This window comes from Apus apus, chromosome 3, assembly GCF_020740795.1.
Source record: "Apus apus isolate bApuApu2 chromosome 3, bApuApu2.pri.cur, whole genome shotgun sequence".
Lineage (NCBI taxonomy): Eukaryota > Metazoa > Chordata > Aves > Apodiformes > Apodidae > Apus > Apus apus.
The window spans coordinates 72,332,120-72,352,669 of record NC_067284.1 but is presented as its reverse complement, the minus strand read 5'-3'; the positions used below and the strand labels follow the sequence as shown (position 1 = coordinate 72,352,669).

The 20,550-nt window shown below is 36.5% G+C and overlaps 1 protein-coding gene across 9 annotated transcripts in view; it reads left to right on the top strand.

Moving 5' to 3' along the window:
* SRBD1 (S1 RNA binding domain 1) overlaps positions 1-20,550 on the top strand; it is a 128,459-nt gene that overhangs the window by 98,614 nt on the left and 9,295 nt on the right. For all 9 annotated transcript variants that reach the window (XM_051613072.1, XM_051613077.1, XM_051613078.1 and 6 more), the window contains 3 exons: positions 9,277-9,383; positions 11,945-12,121; positions 14,797-14,946. In XM_051613072.1, coding sequence (XP_051469032.1) covers positions 9,277-9,383; positions 11,945-12,121; positions 14,797-14,946 — 434 coding nt within the window. The remainder of the gene's footprint in view (positions 1-9,276; positions 9,384-11,944; positions 12,122-14,796; positions 14,947-20,550) is intronic.

The following is a 20,550-nucleotide window of genomic DNA, read 5'->3' as shown; positions in this document are numbered from 1 at the left end:
ATTTTGAAGCCATTCATCCTATCTGGTTGAGCATGTAAGGTGGTCTAGTTGATACTGCTAGCTATCAAGTAGCAGCAGAAGAACTTGGCATCAGCTTTTGGAGACATTTTTTTTTCCCCTCTGCTAGGATTTAGCTACATCTGTGGTATAGGTTTCTTTTCCAACCTCTTGTCCAGACCTTAAACCTATTACTCTGAGGGAATAGCCTAGTTGCATCTAAATCTTAATTCCTACTTGAAAATAACTTAAAGCAGGACAGCTTAATTTTTATCACTGAACTGGGCATACGAGCACTTCCTCTGGAACAGGATATAGTGAATTCAGTTACAGCACCTTTTTTTTTTTTTTTTTTGACACCAGCTGTGATAACCAAGAGAATTGCTTAATGAGAAGAGGTTATTACCTTCTAAAGTGAAGAGTATTTAGAGTTATGTTTTGTTTCCCATCTATGCATGGGACACTCAAAACAAAAATATGAAAATGTTTGTAAGCTGACCTGGGTCACGCAGAGAACATAGCAACTAGTGCACGAAGTATTGGAGAGGTAAAATGTCTGCTGTTTGCTTCTGGCTAATGATGCTCAGGTTGCAGACAGGAACTGTGATCCTTTCTTTTTCATTCACTATTTCTTTGGTTTAGGTAAATTACTAAGTTTTGTGGGTTTGATTTGTCACCTGTAAAACTGTGATTCTTTTCCATATCTGTATCTCAGTAGTGTGGAATTTAATGGTTCTGTTGTGTTTGTGCATGTGTGGCTGTGACTGGGGAGGTTATTGCCATTTTAACTTCACAATATCATAGCAAAACCAGAACTGTTAGTGTAAGAAAATATCTCCCTGAAGTTCTGTCACCTACAGGTCAAAGTAGTCTGAGTAAGTACACCAAAACCAAAAGTCACCACTTTGTACCTCTGGACTACCAATTAGTAGCCTTTTATTCTGCCACTGAAAGTTTGGAAGAAGTTAGGAGTATTTTTATTTCTTAATGATTTATCAAGTTTGCCTAAAACTTGTTTCAGTTAAGCTTTAGATCCTTTATTTATTAAAAAAAAAAAAAAGGATTTTGCAAAGGAAACGGAGGTAAATTTTAAAAATCAATGATGCCATAATCTGCAATCAGATATTCATACATGCAAAATTTAAAAGTTCCAACTTTTTAAGTAACTTGTAAACTATTTAATTCAGTAATTGGAATGCAATGAATACTTGCAAATCTTCCGCTAGAGAATATTCAAGAAAACTTTGTTCCAAGCAAGTTTTATTAATTTGTTGCACTACAAAATTTGATATTGCTGTATGTTTACAAATAAATCAAATGCTATATTTTTGTAATGTTTTAAAGAAGCTTTTTGAAGGAATTTCCAGACCTTGAATGAAAGTAAGGGTCATGTTATGAGGCCACAAATCACAGCATCTATCAGGGATGCTGGCAAAATAAGTGTTCTTTGATTTGTGCTTCTCCCTCCGACCTGCTGAGATATTATTTGTTTTAAAAAAATGTGTATTTCCAAAGTACTCAACTGCTATTTCAATATACAGGGTAATGCATGCAATATTCTTGTTTATACTGTTCTACTAATTCATTTTGACTTCTCGCTTTTTATGTTATGCTAATCATTTTAGTAGTCATGATCATATACTGTCAATAGTGATGGTGGTTCTGAAATGTCTCCGGGTTTTGAGACTGAGAGAATGTTGATGTCCTCCTTCACTTCCAAGAATTGTCATTGAGAACTTGATTTTTTAGTGCTGACAAGTTAGTTCAGTTAATTTATTCAGTCCTGTCAACTTTGCAGCCTCCAACGTGCAAACATTTTGCTTATATCTGTAATAGAAGTAGTACTGAGTGTATGTTGTAATGCAAATTTTGTTAAGCTTAGAGCACAGCAGGTTTTTTTAAAAAGCACAAACTCTCAACATCATAGATTTGGGTTTTTTAACAATTATTTATGCTTTTGCTTTAAATATAACTTGCTGTTATATGTAATGAGCGGTGTTGAAATTGGTTTCAGCTATCAAAGATGTGAGTGACACAATGGATACTTATGTGTTCTGCCTGTCAAATCCGTAAACGCTGGTACTGAACAAACTTCTGTTTTCTCACATGTTTCCTGGTTTTCTGTCAGCTTTCAGTCTTCATGGGTCATTCAAGAAACACTACCCTGGGTGACTTTTTTGAGCTGCCATATGTCAATCAAAATGAATTGCATGCTTTTTACTAAGCAGAGAAAATAAGCTTGCTTTATTTGAGTTTGGCTGTGCCTTCTCCAAGACTCTGTCTTCCTTTCTGTTTCATTCCTAGTTTATTTTTGTCTTTAGCTATGCCGTGGAAGAGGTTGGGGATGCAGAGGGGGAGAGTACTTGATGAAAGCAAAGGAGGAGCCAAAGGGATTTGAAAGTGTTCTTTAAGCATATTGAATTTGAACTAATCTGCTTTAAAAAAAAGGTGGGGGGTGTGGCCAGGGTGGAGGGGTTGAGAAAAGTCATTACCCAAAAGCTTTCCCTAGCAAGCGTTTCAGGAGGTGGTGTCACATTAAAGAACTTTTTTTTTTTTTTCTTCTCTCTTAGCATGACTAATTCTATTGCTTTGGGATTAAAAAACTGCTAAATGTCATTGTTTTGTTTGGCATATACATTTTTATCTAATGAGGGAATAGATATTTCATTGTATAAAAAATATTCTTGGTGCATTGCTGATATGAGTCATTTGGCGTAGCAATTGCTAAGTGTGCTTGTCAAAGTTTGAGAAAACGAGTGAGTGAAACAAGTTGCTTGTATTAGAAATCTAGGATGTAATAAAATATGTATCAACTGCACAAATCTTTCCTTTCTAGAAGAAAACCCTTAAATTCTTTAGCAGTTTTTAGGTAGTTTTAAAAAATATTCCAAGAAGTACAATACTCCTGAGAAAAACTCCAACATGTCTTCAGTGGATCTGGAAGAAGTCTTTGTATTTATATAGACTTTTACTAAGCTCTTCACATCTCCTGGAGGCTCCCTTTGCTCTAAGTGAGGCTGGTGAGAAATTTATAGCTAGGTGCTGCTGTTCCTCACCTGGGGGATGGATGATCAGTGACTTCAGACTAAACAGGATTTCCACATACAACCCTACTCACTAGGGCTTCATTCATGTCTTCTGTCTTATCAATTAGAAGTGTACCATTCCTTTTCCCTTTATCAGTCTAATCTTTTTTCCACTTATCCTTTGGCACTTTTCAGGAAAATCTCCAACTGGATTTCTTGCCTTTCAGCAATGTGATCTATGAAACTCTATTCCTGATGGGTCTTTGTTTCATCTCTCTGTAGTTTTGCAGGGTATCTGCTATATCTGTAGAGCTTTAAAAGCAGCAAATACAGTTTTGGACTGAAATTGAAACGTAGGCTTTCCACCAAGCAGTTTGGGAGATCACCTTTTATACTTACTGGAAAAATAAAATATGCCACTAAAATCTTCAGGAGTTCTGTGGCTGATTATAATTGCAATTCAGGTTGCTGCCCCTTAGTTTCATAACAATATACATTGGAGAAAATTGGCACCTGCTCTGGAAAGGGGAAGGTGAGATTTGTATATTTGTCATTTGCTGCTAGCTTGCTCAAGTCAAAGGTTTGAATTTGTGTAATGCTTAGCAATCTTACTGCCTCTGTTCAGACACAAGCAGAAGTAAGCATAAGATGAATTCCAGCAGCTTGCAAGTAACTTTAAGCATTTACTTGATCAAGTGTACCTTTTTGTTTTCATTTTTTAATATCAGAGCAGGCAGACTTTGTTTTTGTTTTATCATTTTCTTTGAATATATAGATCCATTTCTCTCTCTAGGGATATTTCAGTAATAGTAATATGCTGTTAAAATAAACAGAATTTGGATTTTTGAAAACAAGAAATGAGTCACAGTTAAGTACATAGGATAACAATATATCCTGTAACAATATAACATTTGGAGAAACCACAAACAATCTTCAAAAGAAATTCTTGAACTTGGGTCCTTTTATCAAACATCAGAGGGATAAGCTTGTTTTCTTAGAATCTAACAAAGGGATTTTCCAGAGGACGCTAGAGATTAAAAACCCCCACCCAAACTTTCCAACATTTCCACCTGACATATTAGGTGCATTTTTAATTTTTTTTCTAATTCTGCAAATGAAAAGCTACTTCTCATTGGACTATTTGTGTTACGCTAGTCCTGCTGTATGTAAGGGCTTGTCGCAAATGCATTTTGCTTTTGTGGTTTCACAAGCATTTGAAATGCAGCTGATTGTATGTAGGCCACAGCACTAGTAGAGACTGTTTTTCCCTTTTTTACATTTTAAAACATGTTTCCATGGATTGAATCTCTAAAATAATATAATTTTGAACTTTGCTTAGGATGTGTTGTCCCACCTAATTTCTCATTCAGTAAATGTCATCCAGGCTGCACAGTTATACCACTTTTTAAAGAAAAGAAGTATTTTTTCAAGAGTTGGTTAGTCTCTCATGCCAATATTAAAATTCATGGATATAGAAGTTAATGGTAGGTACCAAGAAAATAATGTTTTATGAGGTGTTAGAAGTGTTTCAGGACTTAATGCAATTTTACTTCATTGAAGGCTGACTTTTGGATTCAAAGGCCAAGTGAGGAATAACTTGATAAAAAACCAAAATAGATTGTCTGACGTGCAGCTTGGTCTTATTTAGGATGAATGTTGATCTTGTTATAATACTGTAATGCCAAACCCGGGTCAAGAACCTGCAGTTTGTTGCCCAGTCTTGGGAACTCTTCCCCTCCCCACTGCTTTGTGACCAGCATCATTAGGTCATGTCTGCACTGCATTGGTAAGCTCTGCTGAGTACGAGTAATTGTTGTTCAGCTGTGTTGGAAGGTGCCTTGCTTGGCTCTTGGGCACTGTAAAGTAATATGATGCACAGGCTGGTTAGGTCGATGTCTACTAATGTTTGTAAATGTAAAATAATAAGTCTTTAATAATTACTGTGTGTTGCAGTAGAATTTTAAGCTATTTGAATTTGTCTTTTGGAGAGACATGCAATCATACTGTATTTTCTGAAGTTACTTTTTTTTTTTTTCATAGGGAACTAGGAAAAGGATACCAAATGCAGAATAGTTTGGTGTATTGTTTTACTATTGGTGGGGTTTTTTTTAGGTTGCCAAAGGTAAAGAGCTTAGAGCTGTAATTTATTTACGTGTGAAAGCTACCAGTTAGGGTTGTTCCAGTCTAGTACTAATAAAACTAGTGTTTAGTGTGTTTGATCAGGCAAAGTCGGCAGTTATTGTACTGGTCCACCATCTGTGCTCATGTAGATTGACTAACTACAGCCTGTGGGCTTCATGTGAGCAGTGGTTCTTTGCCTTGACAAATTTGTCATCCTAATGACAAATGCAGTTTTACAATGTCTGTACTGGTGTACTGCTAGCAATAATAGAGCTATGGAAAACAGCTTTCCATTTCAGTTGTAGTAGCATCCTCTTAAGGACCAAATAGCTTTTTAGTGATGTTAATTATTTCCAGTGAGTGTTTGTGGCTCTCGAAACTGAGTGAAACAGCAATCCCTCCTCTCTGCTTTGTACCATATAAAAAGAAAAGATAGTTGAGGTATTGGGGATATAGTAACAGGGCAAAACTATAATGTGCATCATATGACAGTTGTTCTTGGGTGTTAAACATTCTGTGCTGTGTTTAGTGAAAGTACATGAAATTAAGTTACGCTGTTTTTTTAGCATGTGTTTTCAGAATGGTGGCTTCAAAATATGCAATATAATATTATTTTTCTGGTAATTTTAATAAAATTGCCAGATTAATTGAATTTTTAATCATGACCAAAAACAGCAGCCCCTGATTTTCTCCTGGATTCATGAATGTGAGTTACATTTAGGATATTCGGGAAACTCTTTATTAAAATATTAGAAAAATGTAATGCTTGAATTTCATTTATTGATCAACTGTAGCATTTTCAATTAAGAAAATAATGTTATGTATCTTATTCCCTGGCTCACTTGGTAATTTCTTAGAAAATAATTACTAAAATATGTTTACAGTGCCTGATACTTCTAAGGGCAGATTAATGTATATAGTCTTCCCCAAACAGATGTCTAAGCACTTCCTAATATCTGTGAAGAATTGTGGCTTTGTTTTCTGGAGGGTCATGATATAAGAAAGTTCACGGATTTGCACTGGACATCCTGCAGTTTGTGACGAGTCCCTTACTTCTGCTGCCCTTAGTTTCCATAAGCTGGGGGTATTAATTCTTTTTACTGCTTGAAGAACATAATACAAAACGAAGTCTGCTCCAGATCTGCTATTCCAGCAGTGAATATTTTAATGGTAGTTTTTTTCTGAGTATCCTTCTAATAAAAGCTTGATGATTTATTCAGGTGGTAAATTCAAGATGATGATTGAAAATCACATCAAAGGGACATGCTTGTATTTGTTAGGCGTGGCCTATCAGGGCACCTTTTGTGTGTGACTCTGAGGAAGGATGTTCCTGATACTGATGGTTCAGCTGGCTGAAGAAGCTGGTTTTGTAAGGGGACTTGGGGGGACAGTTGTGGCATTTGTTCCACAGGTAAAGGCACTTAATAAGTAAGAGTTTTTCTGATTAAAAAGACAATACTTAACAGTTATAGCAGGGACAGCCTCATGCTTAGGGGTGATGCATTCAGACTTAGTGTTAATTTAAAAATGTTTTATTTAGGAGGATTTGCAGGGGTTCAGCTGATGCAACTATCTGCCACATGGGTGTGTGGAGGGGTTGTTGGAGGCTGTGAAGCTTAAAATTCTGCATAAGCACACTTTGAAAATAGCCTTGTGTATTGGACTTGGGCTTTATTTGTGTGGGTTTTATTCTGATGTATTTAATTCAACAGTTGAGAAGGATTCATGTCTTTACAGACCTGTTGCAGCTAGTGAGTAGAAAGGAGTAGGTATGCTTCTAGTAGTGTCTGAATAATCTGATACCACCCCAGTGCATATAAATAGTACGTAAAAGTACATAATATAATCTAACCTATGATATTTGAGAAGATGTGTGACATTTTTGGAAGACTGGAAAATGGACTGCATTTTAAACCTTTTCGAAGTGCATCCTGTTAGCAGTAGAAGGTCTTGACAATGATACTGGGATGATAAAGGTTTTAATTAACTACTTTTAGAAATTAAATTTGTAACACTTCTCTGTGCTTTATATCAATCTAAAGAGGGATGTGAAAATTTCTTCATCATTGCAAACGGAAACTGATGGTCAGTAGCTGCATCTTGGAGGCAGATTTGCCATCTGGAAAGTTTTCCTGGCATTTGCAGCTTATCATTCACTAGCTGAATGTGTTTTACTTCTGTGAGGTGTTGGTAGCTTAGGGACTGTTTTAGCTGTGCTGTCTAATGCTTATCCTACCCACTCACTTTTTCTTTATCTATGCCTTCACATACCTGCTGTGATGTCCATTCCAAGCGATAAAACTATTATGTGTTAGAGTAATGAAGAACAACTTGCCCAAGTCTTGTTTTGGTTTTTTAATGGTGACTGTCAAGCAGCAATAAAGCTAAAAGATTAAAATAATATTGAGAGACCCGAGAATTCCTGGCAAAACAAATAAACACGTGAATATTACAGGTTTTCCAAATTGTGTGTATTCTGTCACTCAAATTTTACACAAACTATTGCATCCACAAGCTTAAATCTTCAGATAAATGTCCAACTTTGAGTTTGAAACTGAGCAGTGGTCTGTCTCACACTAGCAGCTATTTCAGGACACTTCCTTTTGTGATATGTCCTTTTCTTGTTTGCAGGGGGAGTAAAGTTGGGTAAATTGCTATCTAAACTCACTTTCAGCAGAACTGGAAATAAAGCTCTTGCTGAATCAAGTCTCATCCGAAGGACCGCTTAGAAAGATTAGGCCAAATCTCTGGGTTTGCTTACCTTCTTTGCTACACCCTGTGCTCTAAGGCATTGTAGAGACAATGATGAATGTCTCAATTTTGAATCACATGACTGTGTATTACTCCTTCTGAAGTACAAACATCGTCTTAAGAAATAAGGTGCCTGTGAAATACATTGGCATAAGTTTAATGATTGTTTCAATTAGTAACCACTATTTATTAAACTACCAGTATTAGTAGATGGAAGTTGATCCTGTTGGCCTGTTAAATTTAACTGTGAAATCTTTAAAAGATCTGAACAGCTTAGAAGATAAAACAAAGTAGTGAATGAAGTGTTTGGTGTCATGGCTTGAATCCAGGCTGATGTCCTAAATTTTAATGCATCACGAAACCAAAACAGATCAACCCAGATTTACATGAGTGACGTATAAGAGCCCTGAAGCTAAGACAACATAGTGATTGAATTAGCTCCTGCATTTAGAAAGGATTCTTCCTCCAGGTCAGACTTCTAAGCACTGATGGGCTTGTGTGGGGAAATAAAAGTTATAGGTTGAAGTATGCCTACATTGTAGAGAAAAGAAATCTTAGAGCTTCAGAACTTTTATCTTTGACAAGTGTGACTGATTTTTTTTCTAGGGAGGCAAAAAGGGGGAAATACTATGAACAGTAATGGAAAAACTGGAAGAATTTGCATTAGCAGTGCTTCAGTCAAGGACCTGCCAATCTTCCCAGAAATATCTGTTTAAAATCTGAAACATTTTGTTGCTGCAGGGCTGATATGTACCTTATGGATTGCCCACCCTCATACAATACCTGGCTTGTTCTTTTAGTAAATAACTGTACTTCAGTGTGATGCTCATAAAGAGGACAATTTTGCAAACATTTGTGTGTGCAGGTACAAAAGTACAACATTTGTGATCCTTTCTCTAAATACCTTATTTTTAAAATACTGTCTATTTTTTAAAAACTAATGTTATAGGCCAATAAATATCAGATTAAAGAAAAGATCTAATTGATGAACAGAAGCATTACTCCTTTTAAATAATCATTATGTTTTTAATGTAGTTTTGGTTTTACATGCTGCAGGAAATAGTTATTAAAATAAATACAGTAATGTGAAGAGTGTTTTATTCTAGGGATTTGTATCATGACAAAGGTAATGCAAAGAGGTACTTTTAAAAGTATTTTCCTTCAAAGAGGCAAATATTTTTCAATTATTTTCCCTCAAAGAGATACATTAAAAAATGTTCTACAATTTGTTTTTAACTGGTACACTGTTTTTAGCTTTACCCTCACATAAGATACTGATATGTTTCAGCAACTATTTTGTTAATGTTAGTGTTGTTTGCAGTTCTTATTTATGTACACTTCGATATTTCAGTAACCTGATATCTCCATTTTTGTTTCTCAGCATGATGTATCACAGACTTTGCTCAAAGCAACTCTGGACAGTGTGGTTGAAGAGTGTGTCAGCTTTGTAGGAGTTGATATTAACATCTGCTCAGAAATACTATTAAGGTGAGTCAAACATTTTCCTATTCCAGTAATTACATGGCTCTGGATCACAGAGTCTCTGTTTAGTCTGCCATCAGACTGAAGCTCAGCTGGAGCAAATGGCTCTTGTGTTAAACTTCCAATTACATGAAAGTGACACATTAAGACAGTATTTCACTGGATCATTAAGAGACAGTTTTTAAGGGTATGTGATTCTCCAGAGTAAAACTATTCTATGGAGAAAAACAGTTATTTAAAAATTTTGAACCAACACTGCAATTTTAGAAAAACTTGATATAATTAACTTGTGTTTTTATACTGAGAAAAAGATTTTCAAATGTGCTTTCTGTCTCTTAGAAAGTGTTTTTATAGGTACTGCTAAGTGGAACAGGTTGTAAAAGCTGGGTGAGGAAGGGAGAAAAGGAAAGATTTAAGGGGAAACTGCTGAAAAATTTATCCACTTTGACTAACTTTTATATTTTTTTAATAAAGTAAATATGCTGTATTTACTTGGAAAATGTGCTGGTTTTTAGTTCTCTTGGTTAGAAATGAAAAGCTCATTCTCTGTTTTGGATGTGTAGAATTGAGAAACATTAGGCTGAACAGCCTTTCAGAAGAGCAAAGGTTTGCTGTCATCCTCTGTAGTACAGTGGAAGAAAAAGAACGTACATAATTTACATAGTGACAATTATATTTGGTATCAAAATATGTAGCTAGCTCTCTTTTAATTTTTTAACCCTTTATTTTAATTCTTGAAAATGTCTTTCCATACTTTGAAGAAGGTCTCTGTTTATTCTTTTGTTTTTCCACTTTTGTCTTCCATGTTCTTTTTCTATGTGTATATCTAATTCTTATCCAGACTCCTGATTTACCTTCTGTCTTGCCTTCTTTCAGACTTAGATCAGCTATTAGTAAGAAAAAAAGCAATACCTACTGGTAAATGAGGCTGACCAGCTTTCATTTACAAATAAAACTTACCTGAGCAAGTGCAGTGGGTGAGCACTGTGGCTCTTCTCCAGGGGTTACAGCTATATTGTGCAGTTCAGCAGAGGGCACAAGGCTGAGGTGCTGCTGTGTCTCCACAAAACCATAAACATGGAGTGGCACTGTCCAGTTATGGTTACAGGTGGTAACCATGTTGGCTAAATAATTGGTCTAATTAGTTTTTAAGCCTCATATTCCCATGCTGCGTTGAGTTCTGAATCTTAACTTGATCCTCAGCCATTCAATTCTGCTGTTCAGTGTAGATGCAGTCAAAGTTTTCCACAGATGTACAGCATGTGAAATTGTCACCTTAGCTAGGATATACCATGAGCAGGGCTTTCTGCTCATGCTTTCTGACGTATCAGGTATGCTTATTGACACGTTACATGTGGAAGGAGCGACAATGCTACAGTACATGCATTACTGCTTGAAAGAGTTGAGTTTGTCAGTGGAAAATTCTGTGAATTCAGTGTCATGTTCCTTTGTCAGTCTAACTAAACTGGATTTAAAAATGTTTCTAAGATGTATTTTTTTCAGAAAATTCCATTCCTAATAATTAATATTTTTTTCTACGGTTAAAGGTGTGTCTCTCCAATTTAATCCTGAGGTTTCACCAACTTCTGATTTTTTTTTTAACTTTTACTTGAGGGTGAAAATAAGGGAAAGATTTAATTTATTTTCCTGATTTTTGACTATTCTGGCGAGGTTTGCTCATGGTGTTTTTTTAGAATTAGTCCATGACGTTCCACAAACAGGTCTCTGCTGCCATTGACTTAAAGCAATGGCATCTGATTTATAGAGCCAGATGGGTGACATTTCCTTCTGTAGTGCCAGGAGTAACTGCCCACCACAGCTCCTTTCCCTCTTTCTATGAATAACATGCTCCATACACAGAAAGTTGTACTCACAGGTACCTACAGAAAATGTGCAGCAAGCCCACTGCTTCCTGAAAGAGCTTGGCTAGCTGCAGTTGCTCTTCACAGGTGAGTTCTTTGCCAGATCCGAGCTGGCCTTGTGCAGCCTGTTCCCAGCTGGTCTTTTATCTCAAGAGCAGCTGAGAGAAAAGGAACAAGCTGTGTGGGCCTGTGAAATTGTGAGAGGAAGGCAAGCTGCTCCTAGCCACTCTCCTTCTTGATAGCAGACGTCAGCCCTTCATGTTGGGGCAAGGTGTTGTGGTACCATTGGAATAGAATAGCTGAGAGGGGGCTGTTCTCACAGGAACAATATATCTGTCCTGAAGCCTCCTCCCACGTCGTTTCCTGAAGAGGGCAGCTGGGGGCAGGCCATAAGACATGACAAACCGAATTGGCATTACAGAAATAGCGAACAGATCATAAATTACACGTCCTTGGCTTACTAGTTAGGTATGTGCAGAGCTGTATTGCTGTACCAAGTTTTGTTGACCCGATTGGATTCCTTCCACAGAACTAAGAGAATGGATCCTTTTTCAGACGATGCCTTTGGTCTGGGAGTCTATTTGCAAATTTCCTAGCTGTTTTTAAGTGTAAGCCAGATTTTAATCTGTGTATCCCAGTAATGGATAGGACTTGTATGAATGACTGTTAATGGTAATAAATGTATTCTGTAACTTTTTCTCTTAGGCACATTGCAGGACTGAATGCTAACAGGGCTAAAAATATAATTGAATGGCGAGAGAAGAATGGACCATTTATAAACAGAGAACAGCTTAAGGAAGTTAAAGGTCTGGGTCCCAAATCCTTCCAACAGTGTGCTGGCTTCATCAGATTCAATCAAGAATATATAAAGAACTTCTGCAGGTAATAGAGGTGTTGGCTGTCTTGATGAGATTATCCAAAACACTATGAGAAGACTTCTTCCCTTTCTGTTTTTTTATTCAGGCTGGGTATTTGAGGAACACCAGAACTTTTCCCTCTGAAAGACAGTATCTTAACAAATAAAATTCTTTAAGTCAGTAGTTGAACATAGGGTTTTCACTGAATTATCACGGTTTATTAGCCTAATACTGTAAGTCAGGGTTTCTATAAGTTTAATTTCAAATTCTGCCACTGAATTGGTAGAAGAAATTTGGTGTGCAGCAGTGTCATGATCTGAGATATTAAAATCTTACGGTCTTGGATTTCAGGCATAATTTAGATATTTGTAAATTTATTTTGATGCGGTAAAAATTACTGTGCAAAACATAATAATAGTAAACTAGAGTGGATTTTTGGAGAGTTTCAATGCTGTTGCCTGAAGAGAAGCAGTTGAACAAGCTGCCTGGACCAAGCTCTCTCTGTGTCCTACTCCTGTACCTAGCAAGCATGATGTGCCTGCCTTGTATCTCAAATGTGTAAGAGGCCCTTTCCCAACTCCAGTTTGTCAAGACTGAGCCATCCTTTTCCCTGTCATTTCATTCCCTGCATCTGTACCAAGGCTTTCCTGCTTGTGACCATTCATTGTACTTCTCCTCTTCACCTGAAATCCTTGCTTTCCACAACTGCAAGTGCCCTTTCTAGGGCAACGTCTCTTCTCCTAACTTTCCCATTTCTCCTTCCAACATAAAGAGCTAAGAAAGGGTACAGTGGCAGCACCATCCCTACCCTTTTGCCGCTGACTCTTCTCAAAAAATATTTTCCTGGGAAGCACACACTATTTTTTAGCCAACGCGATGCTCAGAAGCGATACTGTATTCCCTGTTGCTGCTGGCCGAACAGCACACGCGTAACTTCCAGGCAGGAGGTAGGCACATTAGGACTGGCTGGCTGCCCGGGTGGAAGGTATACAGATTGGTTGCCCATCTGGCAGGGAGGTATGTGCTGCAGGCCAAGTGGTGCACACTTTCAGCACCAGAAGACCAAAGAAATTGCTTTCAAGGCTGTAGATGATCGATAGATCTTACATTGTGCAGGTCTGTTCTAGTCAATGCTACAAAACAACAGAGGAGCTGGCTCCATTTTTTTTTTTTTCCAAAAGTTCACTGGTGAAATGTTTAAGAACATGGGCATTTTTTTTTTCCTTGATGGAGCATGCTCCTGGTGTTAGTCAGATTCAATAAAACTTGAGAACACTGTATAACCCAAGAAATCTGCTGTAACTTTGGAATTTGAGGCCAAAATAAAGCTGTAACACCACCACCTCCACGTTTCTTGTGGGCCCAGGTGGCAAAACCGAATGTTTTTGAAATAGGCTTTGAGAATGTTTCATTTTTGTCCTCTCTAATCATGTTGATGGCTGTAGAGTGCTCTGTAGATTCATTTTTTGTAGTTTGTACTTGCAGGCCAACAAATAGTGGTTATTTTAAAAGTTGATACAGAAGGAAAAAGTTATGTCTCCTTTTCTACCGACAGTCAATGTATGCATAGAGCTGAAAGTGCAAGCTGTAGGTCCTTCCATGTGTTCTCTTTCATCCTGCAAAAACAGGAGCCACTTGTGATTTAGGAAACAAAAACAAACAAACAAAAAGCCCAAGAAAGGAGCCTTTGCCATTAGGAGTCATTTGATGCCTTTACTGTATCCTGAGTACTCTTTTACTTAAGAGAAACTTAAAGGGAAGAAGAGTGCCAGTTGCAAATATGCTACACACACAAAGATAGATCTTTTTCTCCTGTCTACTGTAAAGTCCCACTACCAATGAGTGCCGTCTGTCCATGGTTCTCTCTGAGACATTGAAGCACTTTCATTATCCGGCCAATTAAGAAAAAATGTCCAGTCCAAATACTAACTGCAGCTAACTGACTAGAAGTCAATTATGTATTCACTAAGTTTTCAGGAAAGCTGTATTAACATACTTTTGCAAAAATGGTTTATAAATTCTGAAATATTGGTAGAATTGACCTTAAACTTTTTTTCTGTTATAAGCAAGTCTTGGTCTGAGTTCTTTTCATTTGAAATTTTTCATACTTTGATCTGGCTCATGTTTGAGCAGAATTCTTCAGAAATTTAAGTATAGGAAGTCAGTAAGTGTGGAGTCAGCAAGTTAAGGAGTTCTGTTGTTTAAGCTTTCACATACTTTTCCTTGTTCTGTTTGCATGCTTGAGTTGCAATTTGCTTACCTAAAGATAGGATGAATAGGAAAGTTTTTAATACATTTTTCAAACTTACAATGATGCAGACTATTAACCATTTACGGTTAACTGACAAGAAATATTTAGAGTTACATTTACTATTTACAGGTAAGTTTGAAAGTATCCTCACTAGATCTTTATCAAGCAGGTATATGCAATTTACCCCATTTTACAGACAGAAGATGCTATCTAGATTGCAAATGATACAATGGGTTGTATTGTGTTTTCTTTATAATTTTGTCATGATGAAGAAATGTCAATAAAGCGCAGAATCCCTTCCCAGTGTTTTAGGGATTTTGTACTTTATTTTAATATACATTATTTCTTTCATGAAACAGCGTTATGTAAGTCTGATTTTCATGTATTGGCAATGGGCTAGGGTCTTGTTCATGAAGAATGAAGTGTTCATTTTTTATTTTTGACAATAGTAAAAAAGCTGAACTTGGAAGTCATGCGCTTTTGACTAAAGCAGGTGCACAGGGTAAAAAGAAGTGCAAACCAGCAACATATGCCTCGCGACTGCCCAATCCTTTGGACCAAACTTGTATCCATCCTGAGTCTTACAACATTGCAATGAGGTAAGCATTGGGAAAGCTTTTGAACCACTGATGCTGTTAATTTTTAAAATGAAAATATTGATTTTTCTGATAACAGCCTGCTAAGCCTTAAGAGGCAGGAATACTTACATTATTTTGATGCTTTCTCCTCTTTCTTCAAGAAAAAGGTGTGGTTCAGAACATCTTTGCAAGTGAAGGGTTTCAGTTGGTGTGTTTTACCTCTTATGTGCATGCAAGTTTTTTGTTTTATTCTTTTCTGGTTTTATTTCAATTTTGTGTTGCTTTTCAGTGAGGAAATCTGTGAATTTTCAAAACTTTGCCAGACTTTACTCCCATGACCCTGTCTTTTTCATATCATCATTTTGCCCCTCATTGAGGCCACTTTAGTCAATTTCCTTCTGTTTGCCAACTTCCTTTATGCTACACTACTTTTAGTTTGGACTTCCAGTTCACAGAGTTTGGAGACAAATAATTTATTCTAGAAAGGTCTAAAAACTTTCTTTCTTCTACCTTGCTCCATGTATTATGTAAACATTACTAAATGGGGGACCATAACTAAAATAACTAAGAAATAATTCTATTTGTTCTTAAAAATAATCTAATTTAAATGCCACACGTTTTTTCAGTCAGTAGTAGTTTAGTACCTCTGCATCATTAAGAAATGCTTTCACATTGTTTCTTATGTTGAGCACGTGTGAAACAAACTTTCTGCTTAGTGTATTTTGACTACCAGAATTTTACTTGTGTGTTTGAGTGTGGACACAAGATATGAGCATGTGTTGTCATTACGAGCCTTTATAGTTAAGTTCTGATATCGCGAGATCTATTAACATGTATATATTAAGTTCCCAAATCCATTAACACCATGGTGGTTTTACTAAGTGACCTTTGGCTAAAAGAAGAAAACATTTTTTGTGGAGGTCAGAAAACTGTAGGAATCCATGTGTGCCTCTGGTTAGGGGATAGTGCATCTGCTAATGGTAGTATAAGATGCAATCGTTTCTGTCATCACCCCTGGTTGAAAGTAGACTCTGCTCATCCTCTTAAAAAATATTATCTTCTACCATAAACCAGCAATTATTTATTAAATAATTAACAGTGGACAGGTTCTTTTCTTAAAATGTGCTGGAGCTAATTTCAGCAGTTGCTAGATGCTTTAGAATCCTTATCTCTGGTGAGACTATTACTCCTGGAGACCCAGTTGTACTTCCCGTTTTATAAACAAAAACTCAGAGAGAGATGCTGCATTTTTTAATTAATGAAGCAATTTCTTAGCTAAAAAAGTTTTACAAGATCTTGTATTTTTAGGACACCTTCCTTACAGTGTGTGCTCTGATCTCTCTTGGGTGGAGATAATTCTATGTACAATATGATATGCATGGATCACAGAATCCACGTGCTTTCCTTCGCTAGACATGCACTTTTGTTTCCATCCTCTCCCTACCACAGTTCATTCTTCTCTGTGCCTCATTCTACAGCCACCGTGCAATTGCCTGCTAGAGTCAATGTTCTTTGTGCAGGGATAAATTTGGTTTCTTCTTTTCCATGATCATCTGCCTTTTTATTTTTCTTATGCATCAGCAATTGTTACTAGTTCTGTTCTCTGCCATGTTGAGTGCTTTGGAAAAAATCTGGCAAGGTCTTGATCTTAATTATTTTAATTAGGTAGGTGGCAGATAAAGAAAGCTGGGTCACACATACTGGAGATTTAAAAAAAAAAGTTAATAAAAATTAATGTTGATTTTCAATAAAGTATTTCATTCAATTTAAATAGCAAGTTCTCAGGATTTGGTTAATAATCCATTTAGCTTTTCAGCCCTAGTACACTAATAAAATAACCAATAAAAGTGTTCACAGTGTAGCCAGTTTCACTTGAAGGCTGATGCAGAAAGATGACTTCAGGGAACAGAAGTATAGCCAGTTAATGGCAGAATACTACAGGAACTTATCTGCATACAATACCGTTACAAATGTTGATCAGAAAATAAAGAATTTTTACTTTATTTTCAGAGCAGCACAGATTACTTTTTTATCTGAAGTAGTGAGTAGGTTTTTTACTGTATAGGGTAGCTCAGATATTTACACAATGGAAACTCAGAAGACAATTGTAGTAGATATTCCAAATCACAACTATGTGATTTGTGCTTTGGCAGGCAATGCAGGATTAGCACTACTTAAATGAATAAATAAAATTTTAATGGGCTCAAGTTTTACATCTCAACCAAAAAATGGTAGTTTGAGTCACAGGTTTATGCATGATTCAGAAGGGAGGCTGCCACCTATTGCACAGCCAACACTGCTTAGAAGGGCACCTTGGAGATTCTGAAAACATGCTCAGGGTCAAACTCATCGGACTTGGAAAGCTGCAGAGCTGTTGCAGAAGTATGACGTGGCTACACACCAGTGCTACTTGTCATGTAATTTCTCTTTGGCTAATGCATTAAATGAAGTTTCCAGCTGTTCCATTGTCTGTTCTGTTTCTCACCAAACAATCTGCCTTCCTAGACTGAATTTTCAGATTAAGTATTTAGATCCAAGTACCTGTTGTCAGTATTGTGCCATACAGATTTTTTTTTTAATTTTAAAAAATTAGTTAATATAAAAAGAAATATAAAAACATAATAACCATATTTGCTAATGGAACACTGAACCTAGTACGTTTAGCATCTGTCTGTGTAACTAACTGAATCAGTCTGTTCAGCAGTATTTTTGTTTTTCTTCCAATCAAAAGATAGTTTCCTTGAAAGCTTGTTGAATAGGAAGGTGATAACTTCTACAGTCTAGATTGTATTAACATGCACTAGCTTGATATCACAAAATGGTGCGGGGAAGGGGGCATGTATCTGTTTTTTCACTGCAAGTAGCTATTTGAAGGAAAGAAAACACAGCTCTGCAGCAAACTGACAAAATTCAAGAAGTGAAGTATTAAAAATTAACACTGATGACATAAGGGCCTAATATAAACCAGACATCCTCCCCTCAAGCAAGTAATGTTACAATTTAGCTATGATTATATATTTAAAATTACTTTTCAAAAAAGCGTATCAGCCGTTAAACTTCTTGGAACCTATGGAAATGGCTTTCCAAATGAATTTGCTGCCTAAATATGAATTTTAAAAAATATATATTCTACTATGAGACTGCATGGAGGATTCAGTCCAAAGCTTACTGGGGCTGTTGCCAAGTCTTGCTGATTTTGGTAGGCAGTGGATGGGACTGGGATTGTAATTCCCTTTTGCTGAGCCTATGTTCATGAGAAAGACATGACTTGATCTTCAGGCTCTCAGAAGCTATGTTGTTGACTTGAACCATCTTGCTGAAATTAACCAACATGTTAGAGCTAATTTGGTTTAAAACCTAATTGAAACTTCTTATAATTTAAATCAATGTGCATGAGAAAAACTGAGACTATTAGAGGTAGGTTAGAATCAGGTTTTAATACATATATTTTTTTAAAAAATGCATTATAGAGGAGTTCTGTTTCTTTGCTGCTTTCAAAGCATTTCTTTTCCTATACTTACACAGACCTTTGTCAGGGACTATGGCAAGCGCACAGGTGGATCTGTGCTAATAAAAGGGAGAACTGCTGTCTTGAAGATGGGCAGATTTGATTCAAGGCATGAAAATGCACTGTTACATACCTGTTACCACAGAAACTAAAATTAATGGAATAGATGCAGCATAAATGAGTCATAAAGGCTTCCTCATGCAATGTGTACCACATCTTGCCATGAGAAAATCGTTTGTGAAAATTTTATTGGATTAAAAGTTTTCATGGGAAATTACATGTATTTTTAAACAAAACAAGCTGGTAAATCACCCACTGCTTCTATCCAAAATACCCAAAAGCTGCAGTCCACATTACAGTTTTATGACATACAAAATTATCAGTTTTTAAAACAATGTTTTTGAGGGATAGAAGTTCACCAAAATTTAAAACCACTAATTTTCTTTTTCTGAACTATTTTGTAGCTTGAAAGAAAAATCCATTAAAAAAAAAAAAAAGTTAAAAGAATTGCTCCCAAGTGGTGACTTTGGTTGCCAAGCTTTAGGCTGCAGCCAGTTTTTATGGCTGAATTAGAAACCCCTCAAAAACAGGGGGTTTATAATGGAAACACTGATGTAATTTTTACTACAGTGGCACAAATGGTGCTGGTTTGATTGATTTATGGCATTAAAACATCTTAAGATCTGTACAATTTCTGTAAAATTATTGGAAAATATTCTACTGGTGATTTAACACACTCTGCAGATGACCAAAACATTTTTGTTCATGGTTTCCACATTGTCAAAGTTTGTGTTGTCATGTGGAGTGACCAAGCTTACTAACATATCAAAATAGTATGAATCAGGATTTCCTAAAAGTTAAATAAAAGAACCAGCATTGTAGGCAGCCTATTTTACTGTAAAGCAGAGCTGTTTTTTAAGTTTCTGAGAAGTCTATATGTAAAAAACAGTTTATAATGGCAGAATTTTCAATATACAATTAATACAATGTGTAGAGGATATCCAGTTTCTCAGTACATGTTGTAAAAGAATTGCTAGGAAAAACGAGGAAACATTTAGGAAGTCCCAAGAAGTTACAACCAGGTTATGCTTATAAACCAAAATGCTGGAAAGAAAATGCAGTGTTTTTTCTTTGTTGTATCAGTCTGCTGGGTGCAGTTGGTTTCATATGACTGAATCTTAACATTTACTGATTTTTATTTTAAACTCATAAAAATGCTTTTTGCTAAAGGTTGGCACTCAGAATGTGTATTTGCTGCTCACAAATTGCAGCATCTGGCAGACAGGTTGTATTTCAGTCTTAGAAATATTTTACCAATATTTAGAAAAGACCTGAAGTTGTGATTTAGCATAACACAGATGGGGATCTTCCCTGGATAATTACTCAGGTTTAGGACCTTGCTGGGTAGAGGGTAGTACTGCTCACTGTGGATGGTCATGTCTTAAAAGAAGTTTTTGACATTCTGAGCAGGGTGACTTGCAATGATTCATGTCTCAACCTTTTGCTATTTATTGATGTAATCCTTCTTGATATTGTCAGAAAGACTTCAAAATCCCTGAAGGATTCAAGAAAGCACTCATTCATGTGCCTGTTCTCCACCAAAGTAAACCATTGTAGTTAAATGCTTTGCTGCAATGAGCATCATGCTGATAACACTGTAGATGGAGTGATGACTTCTCAAATATTTCTAGTGTTTCTGCCACTCCTTTACTTGGGTGACGTAGCAGCTGATCAGTAGTATCTCAGTTGCTTTGCTGATAAGCTGCAACAAGTAATTTGGCTTGCTAGCTTTGTAGGCAAGTACTGACACTTAGGGAAATACAGAAGGAAAACTGTTGAATTGGAAGAGACCACAAAAGAAAGAGGTGTTCTTCTCTTACCCTTCATGCAACTTCTGACTTGTACTGTGATGGTATTTCCAGCTTGCTGCAGGGCTGCCATTCTTCTGTCCAGGCCCCTCTTTGTGACTAAGCAACTGAGGCGACGCTTACGAGGAAAGGAAATCAGGGAGGGAAGAGATAAGTTACTTGGTATGGTGCTTGAGTACTGAGCACAAATTGTTCTGTTCTATTTAATAATGCAGTCCACATGTGAATATTTTACATCAGATAGGAGTT